A 22,595-nucleotide genomic window follows, 5' to 3' on the forward strand; every position below is an offset into this window, starting at 1 on the left:
AATCTTCCTACACATTACTCTGATTGTCAAACCTCTACTTAGAAAACATTCAGGCCTTCTCTTCTGCCTACTCAGTAAAGTATAAACTCTCATTGACTCCCTATTCCCTATCTCCCAAAACATACATATTCAGTATTGTTCCAACCTAGTTTTCAGCCTCAACTCCTGCTCTTTCCCATCACATATTCTATACTCTAGCCAAATTGGACTACTCTGTATTCTCCATCTTTATCTTACCCTTTCCCAGCACCATATCTTTACCTATGGATTTCCTCTCCCTCTCCCACTTAATTGATTGAAATTTCTCCCTTCCTTCAAGGCCTTACTGATGTTGAACTTTCCTCACAAACTTTTCCTAATACTTTTTTTAATCCTTCTCTCACTAAATGATCTCCTGGGAGTGACCCGAAGTCAGGAGCAGTGAGACCTGAAACTAGGTCAGGAGAAAATGACTGTCTCACAAAGAAGTAACCAGAGGTCAAAGAGAGAAAACCAGAGCTGAGCTGGGAGTTAAGACCTAGAGCTGTGAGCCTAGTATAACTCCTGTGACTAATAGACTAATATTACCCAGAAACATATGATCCATGTGTATGTAGGGTGAAAGGCAGCAGCCATTTGGGGATAAATACTGGGAGTTTAAAACTTGATTAATTCCAATATTCTCTCATATTAAATACCTTTGCTTTGAATTTATAGGCATCAGGTTTAGTTCAGTAAAAGAAACATTGGTAGGGATTCATCAACAGTGAGCTTAAATTGCCAATTAGTCTAACAGTACCAGGAACCTAGAACTAGCTGGAAAAGGAAGGGATGGGGTTCAGGATGCTACACTTGATAAATATAAAGAAATTATTATATCCAATTGGGGGGTATGGGGAAAGCTTCATGAAGGATAAAGATCAAATGGGATTTAAAGGATGGGTAGAATTTCAAAAGACAGAAATGGCAGGTAGGATTCTCCAAAACTGGGAACAGTATAATTGAAGGCATGGATAAAAGTATGATAAGGCTGGTCATGGTGGCACACGTTCTTTTTTTTTTTTGTGAGGCAATTGGGGTTAAATGACTTGCCCAGGGTCACATAGCTAGTGAGTGTTATGTGTCTGAGGCCAGATTTGAACTCAGGTCCTCCTGAATCCAGGGCCGGTGCTCTATCCACTGCCCTACCTAGCTGCACCAGGCACACATTCTTAATCCCTTTTACTGGGGTGGCTGATGCTGGTGGATTGATTGAGCTTGGATGTTCTGAGCTACATAGTAATAACTCTAGAGGTGTCCACATTGACTTTGGCACTAACATGGGAGAAGGTGTTTCACCAGGTGCCTGAGGAGAGGCAAGCTAGCTCAGGCAGAAAATGGAGCAGGTCAAATGCTTCCATGTCATCAACAGCTGGATCAGGCCTGTGAATGGCCACTTTAATTCTGGATGTGGGAAAGATAGGGAGACCATTAAAAAAAAAAGTATGGGGGCAGCTAGGTGGTGCAATGGTTAGAGCACCAGCCCTGAAGTCAGGATGGACCTGAGTTCAAATCTGGCCTCAGACCAAACACTTGACACTAGCTGTGTGACCCTGGGCAAGTCACTTAACCCCAACTGCCTAAAAAAAAAAAGTATGAGATGTGTACAGCAAGTAGTCCAATTTGGCTGGAGTATAGAGTACACAGAGGAGAGTACTCTTGTATAAGGCCAGAAAGGTGGAAAGATACCAGATTATGGAAGTCCTTGAATGACAAGTTAAGAAGTTTAGACTTTTATTCGGTAGCCAAAAGGAACATATGGAAATTTTGAACAGAAGAGTGACATGATCAGATCTGTACATACTAATTTGATTCCTGTGCAGAGGTTGGGGCCAAAGGAAGGGGCCAAATGAAGGGGCCAAAGATAAAGCTTGGGAGAATAATTTTGTTAAAGAGGTGGGAGGAGGAAGACTAACCAGGGAAGGGAGGAGAGAAGGAACAGTTAAAAGTAGAACCTAGAGAGTGCTGTGTCACAGAAGGCAAGGGAATGTCAAGGAGGAGGATTCTCTTACTCTCTGTGTGTAAACAATAAGACCATTTATTCAGAACATAAATGCGTAATAAACCACATTCCTAGTGAGTATAGCCTTATTTCCCTTCCCCCAGACTAGTTTGAGTTTTGAGTGCCATAAGAACTCATTTTTCTGATAGGGAAAGATTTGTTGAGGGGGGAATGGGACCTTGCTCCTTGCAGGAGGAGGTTTTTCAACAGTGTCAAATGCCCCAGGGATCAGAGACAAAGAGGAAGGGGTGGAAAGAAGGAAATCAAATACTTGTTTCTTGGGCTCTGCACTTGCACAGGCTAGAAGGATTCTATGTATTTCCAGACTTCTTCTTCATTTCTACTTTTTAAAATCCTTACCTTTCTTCAAGGCTCAGGTCAGATGTTGTCATTTATAGGAAACTTCCTGATCCAAGTGACTTTTCTGAATATTGCTTTGTATTTACACATACTTGTTATATACACCCAGTTAAATCTAAGTTTACTTAGGGCATTGACTGTTCTGTTTTTGTCTTTGCAACCCCAGCACCTAGAACAGTGCCTTGCATACATAGTAGGTGCTTAATGTTTGTTGAAATTAACTTAATCTCTAAGATTCTTTCCAGCTCCAGTTTTATGACTGATTTAATAGGCTGAATCAGTTGCCTCCTACGTGGAAGCTTATGCCAGGAAGAAATATCAATCATAACCACTAGAAAATGATTTTTACAAACACTGCATGGAGTGAAATGATTGCAGTCTTATGTGACAAGCTGTCATAGAACAAACTTCCCTATGCTAGTACTACAACCCCCACCCATGGTTCACAGCAAATCTCTATCTAGTATTTTACTGAGTCACTAGTCTCTTGTAATTGCAAGAAGTTAGTTTAAAAAAAAAAAAAGGTTTATCAAATTAGCAAGGGCTAAACCCAGATCCTGCCAGGCCTGGTGCATGTTCCTCTGGGGTCTATTAAATTAGCATATGAGCCATGCCACCCTGAATTAGTATATCTGATCCAGAAGCAAATTTGGAGGGATTCTGGAATCACGAAATTCCATTTTGCACAGTCTGCTTTAGCATAAGAGGAAAATTTTGTTCCTGGTCATTTGAGGGGAAAAAAATTCATTTGCTAGAAGCCCTGCAGATATGTTTTTATAACCCTACTCTATTATACACTGTTTTCCTGTCTTTTCAAGGAATTCAATGACAGAGAACAGCAATGTATAGATATATTAAAAGAAAGCTTCCAGGATATTAAAAAGAGCTTCTAGGAAAGATTAATGGGAAGCTAGAAATAAGATTCATATATGCAGAAAAAGAGATGGGTAGCTATGTGCACACTCCCATGGCAAGGAAGCAGGGATAATCAGTAATCCCACAAATCAAAGGAAATCTGAGTGGAAAAGTGGATAAACCCTTGGGCCTGGAGTTAGGAAAACCTGAGTTCAAATACAGCCTCAGACACTTGGGCAAGTCACTTAACCCTGTATGCCTCAGTTTCCTCATCTGTTAAAATGAGCTGGCCAAGGAAATGGCAAACCACTTCAGTATCTTTGCCAAGAAAACTCCAAATGGGGACACACAGATGACACTGTGTCATCTTAGGAACCTCCCCAGGGCCCCCTCCCCCTCCCTCAGCACATCCCTGGAGACTGATCCCCTTCTTAGGAACCTCCTAAAGGCCCCCTCCCTCAGATCTGCCCAGACAGGACTGAACAACAACAGCAGAGGAAATAGCTTATCGGTAATGGGGGAAAGGCAGGCAGGTTGTTGTTATATTTTGTTGACTAATGAGGTTAACTCATGATTTCTGTCAGTCTCCAGGTTTTTTGTTAACCATATAGTTGAATAGCCATCTAGATTTTTTTTTTAATGATTTACCCTTTGCTATCCTAAATCATCATCCTCTCTACATCTTTCCCAGCCTAATCTGTGCTCAGGGGGTAAAGAGCACAGACTGGGCTGAGATAAATATGTAAAAGGGATGATATTTTCTAAAAGCAGATGGTCTAACTGCTGATTGGGCCAAATCACACCTCACCTCACTCCCAGTAAGCTCTCTGTTGCCTCCAGGATCAAATACAAAACCTTCTGTTTGGAGATCAAAGTTCTTCATAACCTAGACCCCCTCCTACCTTTCCAGTGTTTTTACACCTTACTCCCTTGGCCTCCTTGTTGTTCCAGGGACGAGGTCCTTCATCTCTAGCTCCAGGCATTTTCTCTGGCTGTCCCCCGTGCCTGGAATGTCCCTCATCTCCCGCCTAGTGCCTTTCCTGGCTTCCTTGAAGTCCTAACTAAAATCCATCTTTTACAAGAAGTCTTTCCCAACCCCTCTTAATTCCAGTGCCTTCCCTCTCTTAATCACTTCGTATTTACTTGTTTAGAGCTGGTTTGTTTGTTCCTAGCGACCCCCAATTAGATTGTGAGCTCCTTGAAGGCAGGGACTATCTCTTGCCTCTTTATATCTCCAGCACATTGCACAGTGCCTGGCACATAGTAGGCACTTAGTAAATGTTCACTGACTGACGGAGATGGAACATTTTTGCCAGCTACACATTAATTTTATATCTATGAAATAAAAAAGCCGTCCTTCCAAAGACGTTCTCAGTGGACCTCTGCGGCAGCTGCTGTCACACTGGTTAACAAGAGTCCAGAACATTTCACCAGAGTGCCATCAAATCAAAGATTCAGAGCTGGAGGCGAACCTTAGAGATGGTGGAGTCTAGACCCCAGGCCCATTAGGGTGCTCGCCCTAGGCCGGGGGTAATAACCTGCGGCCCCAAAGCCACAACGGGTCCTCTCGGTCCTTTGACTGAACCCAAACTTCACAGAACAACTCTCCAGGTGGCTGCCTAAATATGCCCTTGGGCAAAGCCCTGAACCCCTCCCATCCCATGCTCGGCCTGAGGTTGTGAATGTGCTTTACTGCCCGAAGGACCTCGCCCCAAGCCCCTCACGCAGGAAGAGACAACGAAACTGAGGCCCGGAAGACATAAAGGGAGGCCGACGTGCCCAAAGCCGAGGAGCGAGCTCCTACTGGGAGCTCGGGATCCGGCTTCCCAGGCCAGGGCGTGGGGTACCAAGCCTTGGACTCTGCTTCCAGAGGCCTCGGGCCTGCGGTGGGGATGGTGGCCCGCGAGTAGGCTGGGCACAGGCCGCGCAGGCGCAGGCGCCCAGTCTGCGTGCCCGAGAACCCAGAGCCTGGGGCTGGCTGGAGTCGGAGGGCGGGGCCTGCGTAGCGGGGTGACGACACAGGGGCGGGGCCGGCGCGCGCCTAGGCGGGACCCCGGGCGGAGCCGCGGGGAGGGAGGGGAGTGGAGATGGCGGCGGCGGTGGCGGCTGAGGGGGGAGGGGGCGGGGAGCCCCGGGGAGTTGACGGGTCCGGCCCGGGGGTCCCGGGCAAAGTGGAGATGGTGAAGGGCCAGCCGTTTGACGTGGGACCGCGCTACACAGAGCTGCAATACATTGGGGAGGGGGCGTACGGCATGGTCAGGTATGGGACTGGGGCCAGGGAGGGGGCTCCGGAGTTGTCCTGAGAAAGGGGAAGGAGCTCCCGGGATGTTCAGGGAGGGGAGAGGGCCCTGGGGAAGTTCCGAAGGAGGGGAGGGGTCTCCAGGGATATTCTCAGGGAAGGGAGGGGCCCCAGGGTATGATCTGAGGGAGGGGAGGGGTCTCTAGGGATGTTCTTAGGAAGGGGAGGGGCTTCTGGGGATGTTCTGAAGGAGGGAAGAGGGATGGGGGGGCGGGAAGAGGAAGAGAACGGGGCTGCGGGGATGTTCTGAGGGAGGGGGAGGGGGTTCTGAGGTGGTTTCTAGGAAGGGAAGGCATCTCCAGGGATGATCTGAGGGAGGGGGCCCTTAGGTTCCTAGGAAGGGGATTGGTCTCCAGGGATGTGCTGAGGGAGGGGGAGGGGGCCCTGGGGAGGTTCTTAAGGTGGGGAGGGGGCACTGGACCACCAAAGGGAGAGTTGGCAAGGGGCTAGTTCCTAGAGAAGTTGGGGAAGTCTTGGAGAAGGGGAATCTGGGTGGGGAGGCGTGAGTTACCTATGGACTTGGGGTGAGGGGAGGCTTGTGGTGTGGGCCTGGGCTGGGTCATCTGAGAGAAGCTACATGACTGTGTGGGTATCTTTCTGCTGCATTCCTCTGTACATCACCTTCTGCTCCAGCCCTTCCCCTTCAGTGGAACAGGCCTGGAGACCTAGACCCAATCTAGATCAGTATACTCCATTCTCACCCCCTTCCCCAATCCTTATATGTGCTCTCTTCAACTCCCACCCCCTGAGGCCCTTTCATACCCTTCCTTCTAGGCCCTATCTCCTTATTTACTCCCAGGACACCTGACTTGAGGACTTCCTGACCCATTTTCTCTTTATTTCCTATTTTCTCCTTACCCTCCTCATCCCTCTTTTGGACTTCTGGGTATGTCTGACAGCCCCACAACAGAAAGAGAGGTGAGGGGTCCTAACAGCTGGAGTTTAGGTTGAGGGATGGAGAGGAGGAGAGTCAGTGGTCTCTTCTTCCTGGAGTGAAGTCAGAGCTTGGGTTGGCAGGTCCCCAGCCCACTCCCAGGAGACTTCAGGCGCTAGTGGCAGGAAGGAGCCAGCATTGTTTACTGCCTGGTCAGAGTTCTCCCTTGACCCCCCCCATCCCCCTACCTCCTCCTCCCCTCCCTCTTCCCACCCCCCTACCCCAAGGACTGGGTGGAGCTCAGTGGCCTAGGCTCTCAGTTTGCTGTGCAGATGTGCCCCTAATTTCTAGGCTCTACTGCTCCTCCAAACCAACCCCCCCCAATTCTGTCAGCATTTTGTCTCCTCCCTGGGGCACAGCTCTCCTCCAGCTGTGATCCAGGATGGATCTCTGCCCCAACAGCTCTGCCTTTGACCATGTGCGGAAGGCCCGAGTAGCCATCAAAAAGATCAGCCCATTTGAGCACCAGACATATTGCCAGCGCACTCTACGGGAGATTCAGATCCTGCTTCGTTGCCACCATGAAAATGTCATTGGCATCCGTGACATCCTTCGAGCACCCACGCTGGAGGCCATGAGGGATGTGTATCCTTAACCCCTTTATCCAACCCTGGCTCTGGGATCAGGCTCTACAAGGCTTTTTTTTCCCTTCCCTGTCCTCTACTCTTTCCTCCATTCCCCAGTAGGAGAAAAGAGGGAATATGGCATAGGGGAGAGTGAATGGGATTATGAATTAGTGTTGTTGTTCAGCCGTTTCAGTCATGTCCAACTCTTCAAGACCTCTTTTGGGGTTTTCTTGGCAGAGATACTGGAGTGGTTTGCCATTTTCTTCTCCAGCTCATTTTTCAGACGAGGAAACTAAGGCAAACAGGTTTAAGTGACTTGCCTAGGGTCACACAGCAAGTAAATGTCTGAGGCCATATTTGAACCCAAAGAGTCTTGTGTCTTCAGGCCTAGCACTCTATCCATTGTGCCACTTAACTACTCCTATAAGTTAGTAGATCCAGATTTTAATCCCATCTTGGACAGGTCATTTGCCTTTTCTGGGCTTCACTTTCTTCTTGTAAAATGAGATATTAAACTAGATGATCTCTGAAGTTCCTCCCAGCTGTTAATATTTAGAGATTCTGAGACCTTGGCCAAGCCTCTGCACAGAGTCAAGGTTTATCTAATGTTTGTAGACTGACTTTCTCAGTGAGTCTCTGAAACAGAGCCTGTGAAGCCCCACATAAACCTTCTATACAGTCCTATTATTTTCCTGCCAACCCCTCCCTTTACTCCTGTCAAACAGATGGGGGGCTTATAGCAGCCATCTTCTCTTGAACTTTACCCCTTACAGCCCCACCCAAGTTACCTCCCCAACAGGAAGATCTCGAACCTTGTCTAGTTTTTTGAGAGTATTGGCATTCCCTTTTTCCTCTCTGCTGTCTTTTTCAGTTTTCCTGCCTTCATTTCCTCCCTCAGCTTAGCCCTTTCCTGTTCTCAACTTCAAGTGAAACCCTGTCACCGGTCTTCCTCCCACAATTCCCTATGTGTATGGATTTATACTGTAAAAGTAACTGTTCGATGAGGAACTGGGCCATTATGAAGAATGGCAGAAAAATACTAGATGAAGGGGCCCTCCAGTTGGCCTGACTGGGTTCCTAACTGTAGCATCACCCTGTTGTTCTCCTTAACCCTAGTTCCTATCGGTTCCCCCACTTCTTGGTTGGAGTGGGGGGGATCTCCTCCATGGCTTCCTCAGCTACATTGTTCAGGACCTGATGGAAACAGACTTGTATAAGCTGCTCAAGAGCCAGCAGCTGAGTAACGACCACGTCTGCTACTTCCTGTACCAAATCCTACGGGGCCTCAAATATATCCACTCAGCCAATGTGCTCCATCGGGACCTCAAACCCTCCAACCTGCTCATTAATACCACTTGTGACCTCAAGGTGAGAAAGCAGAGGTTAGAAACCATCGCTTCTTTTCCTCCTCACACCTCACCCCGCTCTACCCCATATGCACTTGATGGACACCACTTGCAACCTCTGTGTCAAGGAGCACAGCCTTTAAGCTGCTTGTCATTATATGTGACCCTAAGGTCTTTCCTCTCTCTCCAAATGGCTCTTCCACTCTGGCTCTTACCTGACAGTGCATTTTTCATCATTATCTTCTACAAATATTAAATACCTATTATTTTTATGATCTTTTGCTAGCAGAGGACAAAAAGAGGTATAAGACATGGTCCTCTGTAAACTGAATCTGTTTGGGAAGACAGGATGAGACACAAAATACGTGTCTAATAGAAAACTGGTGAATGGAGTTTTTGTGGGGAAAAAAGCTTTTCTTCCATTCTAAAATATTAAATATGAGGTTATGTCTATAGCAACAAATACTTATTGCATGTAGCAATTGGGGGAAGGAGGGATGAAAATAGTTTTAATTTCCTTTGTTTTGTTCCAGATTTTTCCCAATCTCCTTTACTCCTTATGTAGTTCATGTTCCCTAACCAGCATTCACGGGTTCTGTTAGCATATTTCAATTTCAGAAATATTCTTTGGTCGTATTAGTTTGGGAAACATTGGCCATTTCAGACAGTAAATACTCTTAAAGTTGTTGATAGAGATAAGTTCAGATTAGTCATGAGAGGAGGCAACATGGGCCTTGAAAAGTTAACATTTAGGTCATTACCCCAGGAAAGAATTATAAACAGGGAGAATACACAAAAGCATGGAGGAAGACTATAAAAGACATGTTTAGGGGACAGTAAATAGGACCATTTGTTTAGAGTTGAAAGTTTGTATTGGGGAACAGTGAGAAATAAGCTGAGTTGGGGCCAGATAATGGCATTGAATGTGAATCTAATAAATTTGTACTTTATGTACAAATGATAGGATACCATTGACTGAAAATGAAGTGGCTTTTGTTTTTTTCCTCCAAGATCTGTGACTTTGGCCTGGCCCGAATTGCTGACCCTGAGCATGATCACACAGGCTTCCTGACAGAGTATGTGGCTACCCGCTGGTATAGAGCACCAGAGATCATGCTCAATTCCAAGGTGAGGAGGTGAAGCCATCCTCAGACCTTTCAGAAAGTCTCTTCCACTCCCAAGTGAGGGAACTGGAGGAAAGGTGTGAGAAGCCATAGAAAGGGGACACTGAGACTGTTCAGTGGTCATAGGTGAAAGTACCCTAACTTTTATCCAGAGCACTATGAAGAGGATTGGTTATTTTCATATCTCTTGATCTCAAGTTACAGTTATGGGTGTTTATATGGTAGGGACAGGAAAGAGGAATTGGCCAACTCTGTCAGCAAGTACCAGTTCTGCTAACCCAGAGAGGTAATGACAGGGGCACCAAAGCTCATTTGAGAGCCCCTTGACCTTCAGTGGGCCCTGCTGGGGAAGAGGGGTTGGATGGAAGGAGTAGTGGTGCAGAGACTAGAGCTGATTAGAGAAGCTGCCTGTTTGAGATAGCCCCATGGCTACCTACTATTTCCCCCCCTATCAGGGCTATACCAAATCGATCGATATCTGGTCTGTGGGCTGCATCCTCGCAGAAATGCTCTCCAATCGACCCATCTTCCCTGGGAAGCACTATCTGGACCAGCTGAACCACATTCTAGGTGAACAGGCGGTGGAGGGGTAGGGGTGAAGAGTAGGCTGAGAAGATGGATTGGTAGGGGCCCTGTGAGCTAACAGCTACAATGGGGGGTGGGATACATATTCAGAGTGGGTTGACTAAGGAAGGGTATCATAGGTCTTAGATACCATCTAGTCCAGCTTCCTTTTTTTTTTTTTAAACAGGTAAGGAGTTGAAATCCCAAGGAGGTAACATGACTTACACAAGGTCATGCAGCTAGTAAATAGCAGAGCCATGCTTCAAACCCAGGTCTTATGACTCCAAATCCAGTGTTCTTTCTCTTATACAATGCTGTCTTCCCTAGAGGGAGTTTAGTACTGTTTGCTAGAGCAAGGATGTTCTGGTTTTCAGCTCCTACACTATTCAGGTTCTCTTTATTAGTTAGGATGAGTTCTTTCTGAGCTAGTTTCCCTGGGAAGACGAATATCAACAGTGATCCCTTGTCTCCTTGATTTCCTTTCCATGTCTTGTTATGAACTTTCCTTTGTTCCCAGGTGTCCTGGGTTCTCCATCCCAGGATGATCTGAACTGCATCATCAACATGAAGGCTCGAAATTACCTGCAGTCCCTTCCATCCAAGCCTAAGGTGCCCTGGGTCAAGCTGTTTCCCAAAGCAGACTCCAAAGGTGAGGGGGAGGGAAAGAAATGGGATAGATAACTTATAAATAAGAAGAGTGGGAAAATTTGGCTGTGGAGAGGATCCAGAGGAAAGAAAACATGAAGCTGGGGGCAGTATGGGATTAGAATTTCAGTCCACATAGGGGAGCAGGGTAGAGGTGGGGGAATATCCATGTCCTAGTTCCACTAGCTAAAGGAAACCAGCTTTGGTGGTGGATCTCTCCCTGACCAATAGAGTTTGTGTCCCCAGTTCCATCATCTAAATTTAAAGGGGTCCTTAAATGGGGGGGGGAAGAAAAATATCTAGTATACCTTTCCCTCCTACCCATCCCTCATGCCCACCCTGCCCCATGAGGCAGCGATTTGTGGGGTCCATGCCTCTGACCTATGATCTCACCCAGCCCTGGACCTGCTGGACCGGATGTTGACCTTTAATCCCAACAAGCGAATCACAGTGGAGGATGCCCTGGCCCATCCCTATTTGGAACAGTACTATGATCCAACTGATGAGGTAGGACCAGGGGGTGGGAGGGTGGGAAAAAGCAGAGTTCTTGGATGGGTACCTCTCCAACTTTAATCTTCCCCTGCCCTTTCTTTTCCTAGCCAGTGGCAGAAGAACCCTTTACCTTTGACATGGAGCTGGATGACCTGCCAAAGGAACGACTGAAGGAGCTCATCTTCCAAGAGACAGCCCGATTCCAGCCTGGAGCCCCAGGAGCCCCCTGAGACTGGGACCCTCTCCTCGTGAGGACCTTGTAAGTGCTTCTGATCCATTTGTGTGTTTGTACCCCTGCACACACCCTGTGTGTAAGCACCCACCTGCAGCCCCGTTACCATAAACATGTGGTATGTGAATACATACATACACAGTCATGCCAACAAACACCTGGGACACAAAGGCCTGCGTGTATGCACCCTGTATGTATACAAATACATTTCCTTCTCCACCCCATGTGTACACAAACCCATACCTACACACTCCTCTAAATAAACACCTACTCCAGTGTATCATTACATCTCTACCTCTTGTCCTAGGTTTGCTTCCCCCAGCAAGATCCTCCCCTCTCCTCCCTACCTCCTCCCACTAGGCTTTTCTACCTTAATCACCCCTCCTCTGTCTATCTAGCCCTATGGAATGGAAAAGCCACGGTTTCCTGGGGCTAAGTTTGCTTGGGTCCCCCTATCAACCTCTCTTCTGTTACTCAGTCTGTCCCAATAGGGACTGGGGCTCTCCCTTCAGGGAACTTCCAGTCTACGTTCCTTGGCCTCCTAGGAGTTTGGAACTGCAAAGTAGCTTCCAGAAAGAGATTGTCTGGAGAGGCCTTTGCACCAAAGAGGCATCCCTTCAGTAACCCCTTTTCCTCCAATCTGAATAATAGTGGTATAGCCACACTTCTTGGTTCCTTCAATCCAAGTAGGGGGATATAAATATTTGGGGAGGAGGCTAACATGCTCACACATGCCCTAAGGCCCAAGCCAACCTTCCCTGACCCCTATTATTCAGACCAAGTGTTCAGCCACCTTTGGCTAATCAGTTCCCTGCCTCTTTCCTATGATCTTTTGATCTCAGGTTCCTTCTCCCGCTTCATAAATCTCTGAATTTGGGTCTTGGCCTTTCTTTTTCCATCCAGAGTCTGAATTCCACCTGCCTCTTTTCCTGCTGGACTGTTTGAAACTGGATGCCACTCATACCTTGGCCCCCCCATTCCAGGCAGGGGACGGATGGGTGTGTGTGTGGGGGTGTCTGGGCCCCTCTGTCCTAACATGCTTTATCTCAGAGACAGCCTTTCATCCCCTTTACTTCAGGCAGAAACCATGGCCCCTTCTGCAGCTGGGGGTTCTGGACCAAACCTTTGCTCCCCTGGCTAGCTCACCACTGCCCCAGAAGCCTTCACTCCCCTCCCCACTTCAGTCTGGCCTAGGGAGCCCAAGACTGCTTTGCCCCAGTCCTTTCACATGCTCCTTTTCTCAAGGGCTAGTGCTGCTTCTCAGCCTTTTAATCCCTACAAGGCACCTTGAAGAATGTGTTTGGTGGGGGTGAGTGGGGAGTTAGTTGGAAGGGTTCTGGCTCTTTCACATGATTGACACCTCCCTCAGATCTTCTCTAACCTCTGTGGAACATTCCTAATTCTCAAGGGCTAGTTTTCAGATTGAGGAGAAAGGAAAAGGTCTGGAGGGAGGAACTGGGGTCCTTCCTTCAGACCCTGGGCTGTGCCCCTGAAGCTGCCACGTTTAACCCCATTGCCCCTTCACCCTTCCTGGAAGGGATGCCCCTGCTGCTTGTGTGTGTGTGTGTGTGTGTGAGTGTGTGTGGGAGGGAAGGGCTGGCCAGCCAATCCTGTGGTATGATAGGGGAGGCCATACCACCGTCTCCCAGCATCTGTATCTAATATATAAATATATAGATGTGTATCAGGATCCCCTGCTTCCATGTCTCTGTTTGCTGCCATCTCCTAAGGGCTTCATCATCATCATCACTTTCTGGACCTTCCTTGGGGTAGACTAGCCCTAAGGCATTTCTGGAGGGTGAGGGGTGGTAAGGAGGTTGAGAGAGCTTAACCAGAAACAGCTTCAGCCCTACCCAACTCCAGAAATCTTTGATCTCAGCTAGCCAGGTGACTCCTTTCCCCTCCCTCTAGCATACCTGAATAGCTGTAGGTTGGGCCTGGGGTGGGGTAGGGGAGGTGGAAGGGTTCGGAAGAGCCAAAGGTGCAGGTAGGGGACTCGGTACCAAAAGAAGAGTGGGGTCATTTCCCCCTTTAAGTCCCCACTCTCTTCTTACCCTTTCTATTTCCTGTCTAACTGGAATGGGGGTGATTCAGGGGTTTCCCATATGCTGTCACACCCCATGACTGCCTGGAGGGCAATGGGTTCACCCTAGCCCTAAGCACCCAGGGGAGAGGGGGAAGGGAGCTCTCTCAGCACTCCTGGCTGGAAGACAGCAGTGGCCTTTAGATCAGCAAGGGGCGCCAGCAGGGGTGCTAGAGTGGGCTTTCCTGTTCCTGTTCTGCTCTGCCCCTAGGGATGGAAAGCAGCCTAAGGCTGGTGGGGGGGGTGGGGACATGGCCTGGGGCTGTCCAGGTCCCTGGATGTCCCGCCCTGGCTCCTGCCCTACCAGCTGGGCCTCCTGCCAGAAGCAGGCTCAGCAGGTCCTAGGGGCGTGGTGGAGCTGCAGAAGCAAAGGCAGAGGTAGCCTTCTGCCACAGAGGGAGCCGTCTACAGCCAGAAAAAGAGCTGGAGAGGCAGCCGAGTGGAAGCCCAGCCTGCAGGAGCGGGAGACCCTCACACCTCATCCTCTGATGTCAGCCTCTTCCATGAGCTCCTTTCTCTACTATGCCCTCCCTGCCTTGGGGGGCTATATTCTACTATCCCTGTTCTTCCTCCGATGGCCCCGGCTGCTCCATGTTGCCCGGAACCCTGCCTTCCGATGCCAACTTGCTGCCCACAGAGGGGGTGAGGACATTACTTCCAAGGGATAGACAGCAATGAGTTTAGGATCAGGAGACAAGAATGGAAAGGGAGGTTTGGAGAAAGATGAAAGGTTCTGGGGTGTGTGGAGGAAATGGAATAAATGATTACAATTGTCAGTAAAAGATTAATGTGTATGTATGTATGTGTATGTAAAAGATAATGTGGTATGTGGCTACCAGGGATACTTTTCTGTTTGAGTGTGACACCACTGTAAAGGGTGGATGAGATAGAATTAGGAAGGAGAAAAGACAGAGGATTAGGGCAGGGAGACAGATTCAAAGGGATGGGATTGGGTAGGGGATACTGCTGGGGAATGGACTGGGGAAAAGGCTAGGACTAGGGAGAAGAGACAAGAATGTGGGAATGGAATGGAAGTGGAGAAAGAAGAAACAGGTTCTAGGGATGGAAAAGAAGAAATGAGGAGGATGGAGGAGCGGTATGGAAAAAAGGAGAGAAGACCAGGTACTGATTAGAGGGACAGTACAGAGGAATGCAATGACGTTGAAAGGAAAACAGGGACTGAAGAAGAGAGCCCAGACTTATGTCCCATCCCTTAATGCAGGTTCTGGGGAACGGCTTGAGAATACCATGGAGGCCCTTGAGAAGTGAGTCTGTTCCTCAACTTTGATCTCTGATCCTATTGTTTCCTTCCTAGGCCCTCATGACCCACAGGCATTGGGTCAAAAGTGACCAGGTGTACCCTTTTATTCCCACAGCTCCATGGCCCAACGATCAGACCTTTTTGAGCTGGACTGCCAGCTAACCCGGGATGGCCAAGTCGTTATCTCCCATGATGAGAACCTCTTTCGACAATCTGGCCTAAACAAGAATATTCAGGATGTGGACTATGAGGTGTAGATTTCCTGAAGTCTTTCCCACATTTAAGACTTTCCAGTCTTCCCCCAGAATCTCCTTAATCACACACACACACACACACACACACACACACACACACCACACAACACCCCCCCCAAGGTCCCTAAAATTTTTGCCCCTTCATTCTCTGCCATCCTCGTTCCCCCATAATATCAACCCTTTCTCTCCTATGCTCCCCCCAGGACCTGCCCCTTTACAGGGAGGAGTTGGAAGTGTACTTCTCCCCAGGTGAGATACAGAGGGGCTTTGGATTGGGGACAAGTTACTATGAAAGTTACCATGATCCCCGACCTTCCCTGGGAGCTGCTATAGGGAAAGGAGGGAGAAATAAGCAAGCTCAGGTTCCTTAGTCTGTGTGATGGGAAAGAGGGAGCCTTTACACCCTGCCCTCCTTTCTAGACATATATCTGATTTTCTGTGACCTCAACCTTCCGTTTTACCATGGCCTTTATTCTTTTCTTTCACATTCCCCTCTCAAATCTTCAATCTCTTTAGTGATCTCTGATCTCTTTTCTGATCTCCAATCTCTTCTCTGTACCTCCTTTCTCCTCTCCATTGACTCTAGGCCAGTTTGTACAAGGATCAGACCGAAAGATGATTCGGCTAGAAGATATTTTCCAGAGGTTCCCCCAAACACCTGTGTCTTTGGAAGTGAAAGTGGAGGATGAAAAGCTCATTAACAAGGTAAGGCTAAGGGGCTGAAGGCACTTGGTGAGGCAGGGGAAAAGAAACTGAAGAGTGGGGAACCCTATGTACTCCCGAGAAGGACTCCATAATGCCAGATGATTGTCCTAAAACAACAGAATACTCATACACCAACATTTGTTCAGCCATTGCCCAGCTGATAGACATCTATTTTGTTTTTAGCTTTTTGTTGCAACAAAAATGCTATTATAAATATTCCAGTACGTTGGGTCCTTTCCCTCTGTCTTTGACCTCCTTATGATACATCTCTAATAATATGTTCTTTAGGTCAAAAGGGATGCATGGTTTAGTGATTTTTGGAGTATAGGCCCAAATTGTCTGGATGGAGAGAGCTGGGGACTGAGGATGATTTAAGAGCCAAGAAAGCCCCTCTGACTTTCCCCTACACCCTCAGATAGCCACCTTGGTCAAGCACTTTGGCAGAAGTGAAATAACCATTTGGGCTGCTGAAAAAAACTCTGTCATGAAGAAATGCCATGCAGCTGTAAGTTGTCCATTCTGCCCTGGACCCCCTTGTCTCTCCCACTTCGTAATATTCCCTTGCTCTTCCATTGCCCCAAACCCCTACCTACCTCCATCTGTCCCATCACCCACGGAATACCGTGCTGTCTGCTAGTCCTGAAAGTAAAGACCCTCTTCAGAGGCCTTCTGTCTCCTTCAGGAGACAGCATATGAGATCCATTGGGCTTGTTCTCCAGCTGCTTCTGAGGTTTCATTCCTTTCCTTAGCTTGTTTTTTTTTTTTTTTTTGGTAGGTATCAGTAGCATGTATGGATCCTGAGAGGTCTCATAGAAAAAGGACTTTTGCCATCTGTGGGGTGGAGAGATAGGGAAGAGTTCATCAAGTGAAGATTTGTTGAGCTGGACCTTAAAAAGGGGCTTGGAATCAGAAAAATTTGGGGTTAGAATTTTGACTTTGCAACTTGCTAGTCAGGTGGTCACAGTAAAGTCATTTCTTTGGTCCTGTTTTCTCATCCATTCAAATGAGTGGGTTGGACTAGAGAATCTTGAAAGTCTCTTAGTACTCTAACATTTTATTTTGACAGACAGAGAAAGGCATTCCAGGTAGAGAAAGCAAAGTAAGTTTTTTTCCTTTGAGCCAAGCAAAGGAACTTAGCGTGACATCTGGAGGGGGAACATTGAAGACTCGGGTGTATCTGGATTGGAGCGTTATATATTGGGGAACAGACCAGGCTATTAAATAGGAAATCACATTGGGGTCAGAGTATAGAGGGTCTTGAATCCCAGGATAGAGATGATATAATTGAGGTTTAGACTTAATGTAGGTATTGGTTGTCCCTGAAGCATTCTGCTCTTGACCCTCAAACTCAGCATCTCTTCTCTGGAGAGCCCTGCTTGCCATTCACCTTCAGATAAGCCTTGGCTCTACCTTTCCTCTCCTTACCCCCCTGGCACTGACCTTCCTGGCTCCCCTAGAATCCAGATATGCCCACCTCTTTCACTGTGATCCGAGTTATTTGGTTGCTGTTGATGTACTATGGGGGACTGTTGCCCTTCTTCTCCATTCGTGAGAGATTCCTGCTTTGCTTCCTGCCCACCATCATCAACAGGTAATGCGGCTGTTAGGCTGGGGCCTGGCCTTGGGAAAGGGACAGGGGCACAGGAAACAAAAGGACAAGGGGTCTCTGGGACATCTCTTTCCCCCTCTCCTTTGTGATTGCTGTTAGTAATGAAAAGAGTTACAATCATGGAGTGACAGGGCCAAGGAAGAAGACATTAAGCAGCATGTCAAAACCAGGCCTAATTGGCTGCTCTGATTCCATCTGTTAAACTAGGACCTACTTCCCATTTTCCTGCCCTGCTATGAATAGATTGACAGCAGCCTTAAGTAAGAGGTGAGATGGGCAAGGAGGGTGGGTTGGGCATTCCTGGGGCCCCTTGGCCTTCCTTGTCTAACAATATTGCTGCTTTCTTCCCTCAGGCTGATCATGAGGAAAAGTCTGATCAGGCATCTTGAAGAGAGAGGAATACAAGTGAGTTTAATTATTACTTGTCAACAGTATTTCAGAATACATCATGTCTACTCAGCCCTGTGTTAGTTGCTAAGGGGGAAAGAGGAAGCAAAAAATCACTTTCAGTTCCCATTATGCTCTACAGTTTTCAAAGCATTTTCCTCAAAACACCTCTGTAAGATAGGTAGTATAAGTATTATTATCTCAGTTTTGCTGGATTAGGAACCTAAGACTTAAAGAGGTCAAAATGACTTGCCCAAAGTCATACATCTAGTAAATGTTTGAGCTGGAGTCTCCAAACCAGGTCTCATTACAAAGTCCACTGTTCTACCACACCGTGGCTGCTAGTTCCTACACCCAGGAGCTCACAATTAAACTTGTGAAAAGATAAAAATGTATTTTATCATTGTCAAGTGGTACAGGTAGATAGAAATACTATAGGAGTTCAGAAGAGGGTTTAGAGAAGTTGAAGTCTTTATGGAGGAGGTGGGAAGGAATGGGTGGAATTTAGATAAGCAGAGGAGTGCATACCTAAGAAGCTAGAACAAAGCACTTTTCCTAACTTTATCTACTCTTCAGGTGGTGTTTTGGTGCCTTAATGAGGAATCTGATTTTGAAGTGGCCTATAGGCTAGGAGCCACAGGGGTCATGACAGATTACCCTACTGCCCTTCGACATTACCTGGACAATCATCCCCAGCAACCTAACCAGAGCAACTCAGACAGGTGACTCAGAAAGCTAACTGGGTCAGGGATCTCTACATTATTTTTTTCCCTTTTAAATGTTTTCTTGAAGAGCTGTTTTATATATATATATATATATATACACACATAACTGTCACTTCCCAGTGATTCTCCAGCGGCACAGCAATAAAGATCTCCCTAGTAGTCAAGCAAAGAGTTGATTTGTATCGACTGCTTGGCTATGCCTGAAAATGTATGCCTCCTTCTGTTCCTTTGGTCTTTTAACATTTCTCTGCCGAGAGGCAAGAAATATATTTCAAAATTGAGTTTCCTTAAGTCACACCTGGACACTTCTACATTGATTAGAATTCTTTAAATTTTTCGGTGTTGGTTTCCTTTATTTTGTGATCATCCTATATTTTTATCTCTAATTCTGCCGATTTTGCTCTGCATCAGATCATGCAGGTTAAGATCTCTCTTAAAACACTTCCCTTCACCAGCACAATTCTCCCTCCCCACTGCCTTTCATCTCTTATTCCCCAATAAAAGTTTTCTTACTGAGTCAAGTGTCTTTATTGAGGAGGGGGCTGGGGATGAAGGCATGAGCAAGCGACGAGAGAGTCCTGGGCTTCTGGTCTGGCCACATTCCTGACCCTCAAAGCAAGTGTACTTTCTGGTGCCACTCCCAGCCCTTCTGGCTCAACCCAGTAGAGGAACCAATACTTTCTTCCCGGTAGGGACACCGCGAGAGGGCAGGTCGAGGCTGGAGACGTGGGATGGGGGTGGGGGAAGTGGTCCCACGGGGCTGGGAAGCACGGCAGGGCACCTGTCTCCAAATTCCACTCCTGTAAGCTTTTTCGGACTAACGTGGCCACCCCGCGGCCTGAGGCGGGGCTCCCAGGCTTCCGACTGGCGTCCCCGGGAAACCCGAGCCAACAGATTCCTTCCGAGGCAAGCCCCGGGCTGTCCCTGGGGCCGCAGCCTAGGGGAAAACGGGGCTGCCCTCGGGAGCCTCCGCCGCCGTCCCCCGGCCGGTGAGGGTCCTGGATGCTGGACGGACAGCTCCGGGCCCGGAATAAGGACCCGGGACGAAGGCAGGCAAAGCGCAGGCTCCCCGGCCTTGGGGGCGGGCAGGGAAACTTTGTTACCGCGCCGAAGAGGCCGGACGCCCGGGAAGGCTGCGGCTGCGGCGGGGCGGGAAGGGGGCGGAGCGCGGCGAAACCCCGCCCGGACTCCGAGCTCCTTTGTTTTCGGAGGGTCGGCGTCCTTAGCGCCCTACGCGCCCACCGCCCTCACCCAGCCCCAGACTCCGCCGCATTTCCGGAGGCGACAAGCCGTCAGCTCGGATGCTACCAGAGAGAGGCGAGGGCAGGGGGATTGAACGATCCCGGATGCGTGACGCTCCCCGTTCATTTGCATAGAGCGACCTGATTGGCCGCGGCGGCCGCCGGGAGAGTGCAGGGAGGGAGGGGGGAGAGCTCACAGCGGCAGCAGCTGGTCTCGGTGTAAACAAGTCGCGGCTGCGAACCCCGGGCGTGGGGACAGCGCCCCGGCTCCGGAGCGCCCCACCACCTGACCCCAGACCCCGGAGGACCGGGCCCCTCCGCGCACCTAGGTGAGGCCCAGCACCTTCGGAGCACCCATGGGTCCCTCGAGCGATGCCTGCGCTCCTAGCCCCCAAGCCCGAGCTCCCAGGCGCCCACCCTCTGCAGCCCTCCCCTTCCCTCTCCCTGGACAGGCTAGGGCCACCCCGAGGCCAGAGTCCCCGCCCCCCGAAAGACCCAGACTCCTGGGTCGCCCTCCTCTGTAGCTCCGGACCTGTTCACCCCTTCCCCTCCCCCTCCCCAGCTGCGCAGTTTTTACAAAGCAAGACTACTTCCACCCCAGCGGCCCCCTTCCAACTTATTCTTCCCTTTTGGGGTTCCCTCCCATATCTTGAGTTTTGACCCAGCTTCCAGAACACACTGGATTGTTTGGGCTCGGGTGGAGGCGCTGGGCGGCTGAGTCACTCCTCCTAGCCTCAGTTTACCCTGTGATGCAACTTGAGGTCTCTCAAGGCAGTGAGTCAAATCGATGCTTTGACTGAACCCAGGCTGAGCAACATTCCTCCCCCAGGGAGGCAACCTGGCTCTAGGGAAGGCAGAGACAACAGCCAAGTCTAACAGCTGAGACAGCCCTAGCTCTGGGGAGAAGTCGGACACCAGCTATATGAGATGCTGCGAGGTGTTTGGTTCTGGGAGGGAAAGAGAAACTGTGTATAGAAGATAGAGAACTTTGGGGTAGGAGATGAGGGAAAGGGTCCTGATGCTTCTTCATGATCTTCTAGGCTCTGGGCTCCCTTTGCTCACCGTGGTCCCCTCCCCGGGTGGGGCCACTGCCCCCAGCCCCGACCATGGTTCGGATCTCTAAGCCCAAAACCTTCCAAGCTTATCTGGATGACTGTCACCGAAGGTATAGCTGTGCCCACTGTCGGGCACACCTGGCCAACCATGATGACCTCATCTCCAAGGTAACCTGCCTAAAGATTGGGGAAAGCTCTCAGTCCCAGGGATTGTACTCAAGAGGGAACTTGGAGGCCCACCAGAAATGACAGCAACTGACTCTTTTCCTTTTCTACAGTCTTTCCAGGGTAGCCAGGGCCGTGCCTACCTCTTCAACTCTGTGTGAGTATCCGAGTTTCCTCTCTAGAGAGATTCTCTTCAGGGTTGGTGGGTGAAGGCTCTTGGGGCAATCTCATAACCTCTAGTGGTCTGTGACCTCCCCTTTGAATCTGTACTTTCTTGTAGTTCTGGAGTTTCAGGGCCAATGAAGGGTCAGGAGGGATTGTAACCCATTTGGTACTTGAGACTCTAGATTATGCCCTAGGCTTGGAATGGGGTGGTGTTTGAGGCCCAGAGTCCCCTGAGGGACTAGTCTCATTTGTGACAGCCTGGTGACCCACCCCACAGGGTGAACGTGGGTTGCGGGCCAGCTGAAGAGCGAGTGCTACTAACTGGGCTCCATGCTGTGGCTGATATCCACTGTGAGAGCTGCAAGACCACCCTGGGCTGGAAATATGTGAGTGTGACCTGTGACCCTCCCATAGTTCTAAAAGAATAGTCAGACCCTGGGTTCTGTGAAAAGCAGTGGGTTTGGAGTTTGAAGGCCTGGACTCACATTATGACTCTGCCACTTACCACCTGTAACATTGGGCAAGTCACGTCCTCTCTCGGGCCTCAGTTTCCTCATATGTAAAATGAAGGTTCAACTAGATCATCTCTAAGGTCCCTTCCATGAGTGCTCTCAGATACTTTATCAGATCCCTCTTTTATTTTTTTTAATAAATATTTTATAGAGTCCTGAACTTTTTCAAAGCTGTTTCACATTTGTTATCTCATTTGATTCTCACAACCACACCGAGTGTGTGAGGTAGGAAGCTTAGGTTATTACAACCCTCATTTGACAGGTAAGAAAACTGCTAGCTTGGTGAAGCCAGAAATTGACCTCAGTCTCTTCAGGAGAAGGAATACCCCAATCACCCTCCCATCCCCCCCCAACTGACTCTTCTCTGCCTTCCAGGAACAGGCCTTTGAGAGCAGTCAGAAATACAAGGAGGGGAAGTACATCATCGAGCTCAACCACATGATCAAGGACAATGGCTGGGACTGACCTCTGACCTTCAACCTCAGCCCCATGATTCTCCCTGATAAGATGATTCTGCTGCCCCTACCCCAGCCAGGCTGCTGGAGGAGGGGCACTGGTGGGAGAAACAACTACTTGCTTCCTCTCCAGGGACCCTGGGGAACTGCAAGTTCTCCCTCCTCAGGGCTTTGTTGGGTGATGGCCCCAAGCCCATGTATATACATTTTATTATTTTATTGCATGCACTGTGACTTTTTTGGGGGGGCAGGGGAAGAAATGTCCCTGTTCTGCTGCCCCCCATGATCTGGCTGGTTTGGATCTCATTTTTAACCCTCTCCCTTACCCCAGATTCACCTGTAGATATGCCCTTTGTTGTACATAACTCCTCAGCTTCCTTGTCCTCCTGCCTATATACCTCAAGCCTGTGCCACTCTTTCCCCATGATTTCCTTGCCCCTTCGTGGTCTGTAGCATCTGTAAATAAAACTCCCGGAGATACCACTCACCTCTCTCTTTCTTGGAATCTCTGGGGTCTGGGAAGGACTCGTACCCAAGCACC

General features: G+C 48.8%; 3 protein-coding genes across 4 annotated transcripts; all 3 read left to right on the forward strand.

Moving 5' to 3' along the window:
- The first annotated feature begins 5,322 nt into the window (after positions 1 to 5,322).
- Positions 5,323 to 13,127, forward strand: MAPK3 (mitogen-activated protein kinase 3). Its single transcript, XM_027862778.1, has 9 exons — positions 5,323 to 5,495; positions 6,871 to 7,053; positions 8,213 to 8,402; positions 9,392 to 9,508; positions 9,960 to 10,074; positions 10,586 to 10,717; positions 11,111 to 11,220; positions 11,313 to 11,464; positions 12,341 to 13,127. The coding sequence occupies exons 1-8, from the start codon at positions 5,323 to 5,325 to the stop codon at positions 11,433 to 11,435; spliced, it is 1,143 nt and encodes a 380-aa protein (XP_027718579.1). The 3' UTR covers positions 11,436 to 11,464; positions 12,341 to 13,127.
- A 90-nt stretch (positions 13,128 to 13,217) lies between these two features.
- Positions 13,218 to 18,977, forward strand: GDPD3 (glycerophosphodiester phosphodiesterase domain containing 3). 2 transcript variants are annotated; one of them, XM_027862776.1, is made up of 10 exons: positions 13,218 to 14,162; positions 14,743 to 14,785; positions 14,897 to 15,032; positions 15,239 to 15,284; positions 15,622 to 15,740; positions 16,156 to 16,245; positions 17,198 to 17,331; positions 17,557 to 17,616; positions 17,703 to 17,754; positions 18,313 to 18,977. In XM_027862776.1, exons 1-10 carry the CDS (start codon positions 13,772 to 13,774, stop codon positions 18,460 to 18,462), a joined length of 1,221 nt encoding a protein of 406 aa, XP_027718577.1. In that variant the 5' UTR covers positions 13,218 to 13,771; the 3' UTR covers positions 18,463 to 18,977. The 2 variants fall into 2 exon arrangements, with proteins under 2 accessions (XP_027718577.1, XP_027718578.1); XM_027862777.1 differs by lacking the exon at positions 16,156 to 16,245.
- A 970-nt stretch (positions 18,978 to 19,947) lies between these two features.
- YPEL3 (yippee like 3) lies at positions 19,948 to 22,537 on the forward strand. Its single transcript, XM_027862744.1, has 5 exons — positions 19,948 to 20,031; positions 20,743 to 20,925; positions 21,036 to 21,079; positions 21,365 to 21,473; positions 21,975 to 22,537. The coding sequence occupies exons 2-5, from the start codon at positions 20,809 to 20,811 to the stop codon at positions 22,062 to 22,064; spliced, it is 360 nt and encodes a 119-aa protein (XP_027718545.1). The 5' UTR covers positions 19,948 to 20,031; positions 20,743 to 20,808; the 3' UTR covers positions 22,065 to 22,537.
- Positions 22,538 to 22,595: the final 58 nt, after the last annotated feature.

This window comes from Vombatus ursinus, unplaced genomic scaffold (assembly GCF_900497805.2).
Source record: "Vombatus ursinus unplaced genomic scaffold, bare-nosed wombat genome assembly UNPS02014770.1, whole genome shotgun sequence".
Classification (NCBI taxonomy): domain Eukaryota; kingdom Metazoa; phylum Chordata; class Mammalia; order Diprotodontia; family Vombatidae; genus Vombatus; species Vombatus ursinus.

What these genes read in the sequence shown, in the direction of transcription:
- YPEL3 (XM_027862744.1), top strand. Translation starts at nt 20,809, where the DNA reads ATGGTTCGGATCTCTAAGCCCAAAACCTTCCAAGCTTATCTGGATGAC. An exon ending in ATGATGACCTCATCTCCAAG is followed by an intron (nt 20,926 to 21,035) that starts GTAACCTGCCTA and finishes CCTTTTCTACAG; the next exon opens with TCTTTCCAGGGTAGCCAGGG. An exon ending in GCCTACCTCTTCAACTCTGT is followed by an intron (nt 21,080 to 21,364) that starts GTGAGTATCCGA and finishes CCCACCCCACAG; the next exon opens with GGTGAACGTGGGTTGCGGGC.
- GDPD3 (XM_027862776.1), top strand. Translation starts at nt 13,772, where the DNA reads ATGGCCTGGGGCTGTCCAGGTCCCTGGATGTCCCGCCCTGGCTCCTGC. An exon ending in ATGAAAAGCTCATTAACAAG is followed by an intron (nt 15,741 to 16,155) that starts GTAAGGCTAAGG and finishes CTACACCCTCAG; the next exon opens with ATAGCCACCTTGGTCAAGCA. An exon ending in ACAGCAGCCTTAAGTAAGAG is followed by an intron (nt 17,617 to 17,702) that starts GTGAGATGGGCA and finishes TTCTTCCCTCAG; the next exon opens with GCTGATCATGAGGAAAAGTC.
- MAPK3 (XM_027862778.1), top strand. Translation starts at nt 5,323, where the DNA reads ATGGCGGCGGCGGTGGCGGCTGAGGGGGGAGGGGGCGGGGAGCCCCGG. An exon ending in CTGGAGGCCATGAGGGATGT is followed by an intron (nt 7,054 to 8,212) that starts GTATCCTTAACC and finishes TGGCTTCCTCAG; the next exon opens with CTACATTGTTCAGGACCTGA. An exon ending in CCAGCTGAACCACATTCTAG is followed by an intron (nt 10,075 to 10,585) that starts GTGAACAGGCGG and finishes CTTTGTTCCCAG; the next exon opens with GTGTCCTGGGTTCTCCATCC.